We start from the raw sequence: 6,000 nt of genomic DNA on the forward strand, positions 1-6,000 counted from the left end.
AAAATATGCAGTGACAATTGTGATAGTTCAAAAGTTTTCGATGACAATTATGTAAAAAATTGCTTTGTCAAAAGGTCTTTAATGACATTTCTCCGCACTTTCTGATAAAAAATATACGTAATTTTTGAACTAGTATCAATTTGATTTCGTCTATTGCGATGATTATTACATCACAGTGATATGAATGTGGCTCATTGTGGTATGTATGTTTCTTAGTAAGGTTGATTTAGTTGTCTTACTTATTTATCGAAACATGAATATGCGCTTGTCTAAACCTATGTTTATTTTGTATTTTATTGATAGGGTTTCACTGTTTCTTTTCACAAGTAGTAAAATTAAGCAAAAGAACAAATTAATACTGGTGAACATAGAACAATGAATGAAGTATGATTGTTATCTGGACAAATAATTTCTAGATATCCCAAAACCATACACCCTAGGCAAACCTAACCCTAGCAGTATAGGGTTATCTTTCACATTATAATATAGAGAAAAATCCTAAACAACATCCTCTATTTTGACTATAGTATAAAACAAAGGAAGGCTTGATCTTCCCTAGAATGTGGCTTGATATTCTCTACTGTGCGTTTTTCAACAAGTAGGAGGACATGGGTTGTACCATACACACTAGCATCTTCATTTTGTAAAACTGAAATATCCACTGTTCTTACCAATATAATAAACCATAGAATTGATAACTATATCAACTTATTGTTAACTTTATGGGTTTTATGTTAATCCGTATTATGGCTCTACAAAGTAATATGCTCTTAAATAACTAAGCAATATGGTCACAACTCATTTTCCTTTAAGTAATGAAGATATCATCTTCAACGATTCTACTGCCACTGTCCATTATATATCTCTCAAATAGTTTAGCGGGTCTTTGCCTTAGGAAATAAAGGCGTAGATTTCATACTTTTTATCTTATTCTAGTAAGAAAATTTATGCGTTGTCATAATCTCTCCTTTCGACCGAATAAATTGTAAAATTTGAGATCACCAGTGCTACATTAAAAAAATATCATACGATAAGTAGGCTTGACCTAGCGAGCCCAAAGGTCTCATGAAGTGGTTCATTCAGGTTTGAACCACATCATTTCACCACACTTTCGTTCATTTTGCCGTCAAGGTGGAAAATCGGGAAAGCGATCCTTGAGCTCCCATTATGCATCATCTGTAATTTGGCCCAACCATTCCACTAGTAAATCCGTTACCCAGGTATCATTATGTCGGGTCCATATTTTAGCTTGGATGGTTGCTGGTTTGGGCTTGATTTTTTTCGATTCCAAATCGGGTAAGCTTGCGATTAGTGGTTTGATAAGACTGACCTTAGCCCTAAAACTTGAGATATTAAACATTGAGTGAATCCTTGACTCCTCTGGTCAGTCCATCCGGTATGTAATGGGCCCAATCTTTCTTAGAACTTGATATGACTCGAAATATTGGTGAGCCAACTTTTGATTTGCAATTGGTTGTAGCAAAATCTGCCAATATAGTTGCAGTTGAATATAGATCCAATCATCAACTTCAAATATCTTTTCTCGATGCTTGCAGTCATAAATATGCTTCATTCGATTCTGAGCCACTGCTAAATGAAACTTAACCAGTTTGAGGAAAGCATCTTGATAAGCTAGCACCACATCAACTTCGATACAGTCTGTTTGTCCCAATTGGTCGTATCTTAGGAACTAGTGAGGTGTGCTTATATAGGACCTCAAATAAGGTCATGCCAAGTGTCATGTGGTGAGCCATGTTGCACAACTATTCAGCCCAAGAGAGATAGTTTGAGAGATAGCTTGGCCAACTAAGCACCACCCATTGGTCATTTGTCTATGGGGTGGTATGCCAAGCTCATCTTAAAGGTGGTGCCTTAGAGAGGGTGAAGAACTGCTGCCAAACTTGACCAACAATGATTGGATCTTGATTTGAAATAATTGGCCTTAGCATACTGCGTAACTTGACCATGTCCCTCACATACATTTGTCACCTTCTTCACCGAATATAGGTGTGCATATCTATACTTGTTCGAGAGATCTTCTACCACCATAATGACTAAATAGCCCTTGACCAGAGGAAAATCCATAGCTACATCTTCCTGAATAAAGGACATCACTGTTTTTTTCATATTTTATTTCTAATTGACAGATATGATTTGAATCATGCAAAAAGATAACAGTGAGAACACTACTTGAACATTCTGAGGAGGTAATAAAAGAAGAAAACAGAATGATTTATTCTCTTCTTATTTAGATGGACGACACAATCAGCACTTCTTTGTCTTTATACTTTGAGACACCATGATTGTTTTGCATGTTGTCCCATGTACATGATTTGTCAATAATCAAGATATATATACCAGAGATAAAAAGGTTCTGCCATTACTATTGGATCAAAAACACTTCCCCTTTGTATACTAGATACTGATAGCTACTAGGGAGATAATTTACAAGCAGAAATCTAGCAACAAATTTGATCTAGTTTAGTTTGAGCTAAGCTCCGAATTGAATTGATTAGTCTTATTTCTTAATTTTAATTTTTAAAAATAAATTTAATTAGATATTAAAAAAATATAAATATATTTGATAGGGCCCATAAACTCAAAACAAACAAGGCAAAACGTCTAAGTGAAGATATACCACTTTTGTCGAAGTTCGATAACAAGACAAGTGTTGATAATACTAATTATATAATATAATAAAAATAAATGTTTACTTATATACATCGTTGTTTTTAATATCTATACTCTCAGTTTTTTTTTTAAACTTCTAATATCCTACTTGACGAAGAGCTTATAGATAAATACTTGAAACTAAGGACACATATTTATAGAGCAACTAATACTTACATATCATAATTCATCAAAAAAAACCTCTATCATAATCTTAATGAGATAATATTTTAATCAAATTAGATATTTATTTAAATTAATCCAATGGTTATGATTATCTCAAACGACTTAAGAGATGAAGAGAGATAAAAAGTACAATAGAATGTCATACTCTTCGATTATTATTATCATTATTATATCCTTCGTTTTAACTAGAAAACTTGTTTCCTTTCATATATATCTTTTGTTCTTTCCCTGTCAGCAAACAGCAAGGATATGGTCGGATGTAGACTGTTCAACTTAAAGTAATAAAACGACAACGAAAGACATATAAGTACTTACCGCCACCTGTCTCTCTTCTAGAATGATGTGGAAAATATGCAGGAGAAACTTATGAATGATGCCAATAGTCGCTTCTTTGTGTCCTTTATTTTGAAATAATATTCAAATAACATCCTGTGTTTTGACTACTACACTTTAATAATTTAGGGAATTTTATTGGACTTAAATTTAAAACGCTTTCCTATAATTCTATAGTATCATTTTATTCCCTTATAGTTATATTTTAAATTAAAATAATTATTTTTTATTATATTTAATCAATTCATATGCCGAATTTAAAAGTATTATAAATTATAAAGGGTAGGATAAACTTTTCAATACAACTTAAATAATATCGATTAAGTTTTATATTTTTATCGTCTGAAATATGATCGGTATTATTTTAGATATATTAAAAAGCTTAACCAATTATCTATAATTTTGTCTTTAATAAATATCTTTACTTCTAATATATATATATTAGTTAAATATAATTAAAAAATAATAATTTTAATTTAAGGGATAAAATAACATAACTTAAATTATAGATGGGCAAAGCAAATATAGGGCTGCTCGCAAGACCCTATGGTAAAATATAATTTTCTCTTTAATTTAACGAGTACTAGTAGAATGTAATAAAAATAAATATCTTATTCATTTTAATTAACACATTCACGTAATCTTTTAGCAAATAGAGAGCTAAGTTTGTAAATAATAAAAAGAAAAAGATCCTATTTGTAATATAGTCAATTTATGAGGTGTTATTTATAAAAAATTTCTTTTTTTATGCCCATGCGGATTGGACAAAAGAGCCTAAGTACGTAAAAGATAAAGCATTTGAACAACAAATAGATGATGTACGAAAATCGCCTTATTTATTTATGATATTACTTTTTTACTGAAGGATTAACGCTTGCACTTTTACTAAAAACACCCTCCAACTCCACAAATCACAATTTATTCTTTGTCACAAAACACACAAGACCGCACATGCATGCGATCGACACGGCATCCGTTATCAGTTACCGAACTTAGACTTGATGAGGTTGACGATGTTGTCATCCACCTGGAAGGTCTTGGCCAAGACCTCGTCGGGGATCGCCGGCTTCGACCCGAATAGCGTCATCGACGAGACCGCCGTCCCCGGCAACTGGCTATTAAAAGCAGTGATCTCCAGGGCCGGCTCCTTCCCTATGTTGAGCTCGAAATGCATGAGCCCTCTTGGGATGAGGAAATTCATGCCGGCCTTGATGATCTTGTAGTAGAAGACGTTCGACGTGCTGACGAAGCCGACGAGCACCTCCCCGTAGACGACGAACCCTATCTCGGTAGCTCGCGGGTGCGTGTGGAGCGGGTTAACGCTGGATCACAATATATATGCAAGATTTAGTACGTAGAAGTAGTAGTGCTTACGAGATAATAAAAAATAATATAGTAGGAAAGTAGACCATTTGAGTGGATGACATTAACCATAGATCAACTCAAATATAGGGTGTTATATTCATACTTCTCTGAGATCTATTATCTTCTCTTCTACTAAGAAATAATTCTATAATGGTGATCAGCTAAACATATATACCCTCCGGGAGCTATGTCGACGCGGTTCATCGAGATGCCGAGCGTGTTGACCGCCGGGAAGCTGAGGACGTTCGCCGCCGTGATGTTAGACCCAAACATGTTGTTGGTATCGCCAGCCATCGAGATCGCGGCCGAGAAGAAGTCATCAGGGACGACTTCCGAGATGGGCTTGCACGGGAAGCCGTCGATCATCAGGTCGGCGGTGGTTTTGGCGACGCAGAAGTCTTGGAGGGGGTCAGGGTCGGCTAAGGATGGGGAGGTGATAAAGATGGTGGTGGAAAAGAGGAAGACGATATATGCTGCTAAGAACTGGGAGGAGTCCATAATTGTTTAACTTGGAGGAGATGTGTGTGAAGTTGTTCACAATAATATGCTTTATATAAGGAGCCGAATGCAAGTATAGAAACAAATATTTATTTATTTGTTACCTACTGGAAGATACCACCAACTTTTCTTCTCATCCACTAAACTTGGGAAATTTTTGTCTAGTTAATAATATGGATCACGGATCACGAGGATTAGTTAATTAATTAGTGCCGTATTATTGTAGTCAAGTTAAGGCCCTCTCAATTTGTGTGTATAAGACCGTCACCCTTGCATTGATGAATCTTTGTAAAGGACTACAATGAGTATCCCTTGTTAATTCTTCAGTCTTTTCAATTATTTCCTTCTGTGTAGGATTATACATCCTATGATTTTTAATCTCTTCTTGCCAGTGAAATTAATTGCACAAGTAGCTGCAAACAAGACAAATTTATTTGAATGTACTTTCTCTTTTATTGGCTCCTTTAAACAAGATAATGGCATTTATCCTATAAATCTTAAAATATTAGTAATGTAACAAACAAAAGGTTATAAACATTTTTAACGGAAAGGAATATATGCAAACAAGTATAAAATAATTATTTTTATCATCTTGCAGTTAAATTGATGAAATTTAAGCTAGTTAAGTTTGTTAATTCCATGCAAGCTATTACTTGGACGGATTATATCCAGAGCTACCAACTTGGCAAGATTGGATTTTGGAGATGATGCATAAATCCCTAATCTTTTTATCTTCAAAATATAAACCCTTTTTCTTTGTTGTGTATCTAATGCGGCCTTGAACTACAAATTTTCTCCAACTACTCCAGACTCCATAGGCCGTGACTCTGACGAATTATAGATATGGTGGACCAAAAGAATACAGTGAACCATGATAAGGGTTGAACTTTGAATTGTAATAATAGAATTAATTTTTCACTTTTTCTGTGGTCTTTTTCTAAGATGTCA

The 6,000-nt window shown here is 34.2% G+C and overlaps 1 protein-coding gene across 1 annotated transcript; it reads right to left on the reverse strand.

The window, feature by feature from the left end:
* Nucleotides 1–4,003: 4,003 nt before the first annotated feature.
* Nucleotides 4,004–5,088, reverse strand: LOC140759170 (germin-like protein 3-8). The gene is made up of 2 exons (XM_073095658.1): nucleotides 4,730–5,088; nucleotides 4,004–4,511 (listed from the first exon to the last, which is right to left on the reverse strand). The coding sequence occupies exons 1-2, from the start codon at nucleotides 5,050–5,052 to the stop codon at nucleotides 4,169–4,171; spliced, it is 666 nt and encodes a 221-aa protein (XP_072951759.1). The 5' UTR covers nucleotides 5,053–5,088; the 3' UTR covers nucleotides 4,004–4,168.
* Nucleotides 5,089–6,000: the final 912 nt, after the last annotated feature.

The sequence above is a fragment of the Typha angustifolia genome, chromosome 4, assembly GCF_048772165.1.
Source record: "Typha angustifolia cultivar Huaian chromosome 4, ASM4877216v1, whole genome shotgun sequence".
Lineage (NCBI taxonomy): Eukaryota > Viridiplantae > Streptophyta > Magnoliopsida > Poales > Typhaceae > Typha > Typha angustifolia.

Excerpts from the sequence above, each read along its gene's own strand:
- LOC140759170 (XM_073095658.1), bottom strand. The coding sequence starts at position 5,052 with ATGGACTCCTCCCAGTTCTTAGCAGCATATATCGTCTTCCTCTTTTCC. Across the intron at positions 4,512-4,729 it reads GTCGACATAGCTCCCGGAGG|CGTTAACCCGCTCCACACGC; the intron begins GTATATATGTTT and ends ATTGTGATCCAG.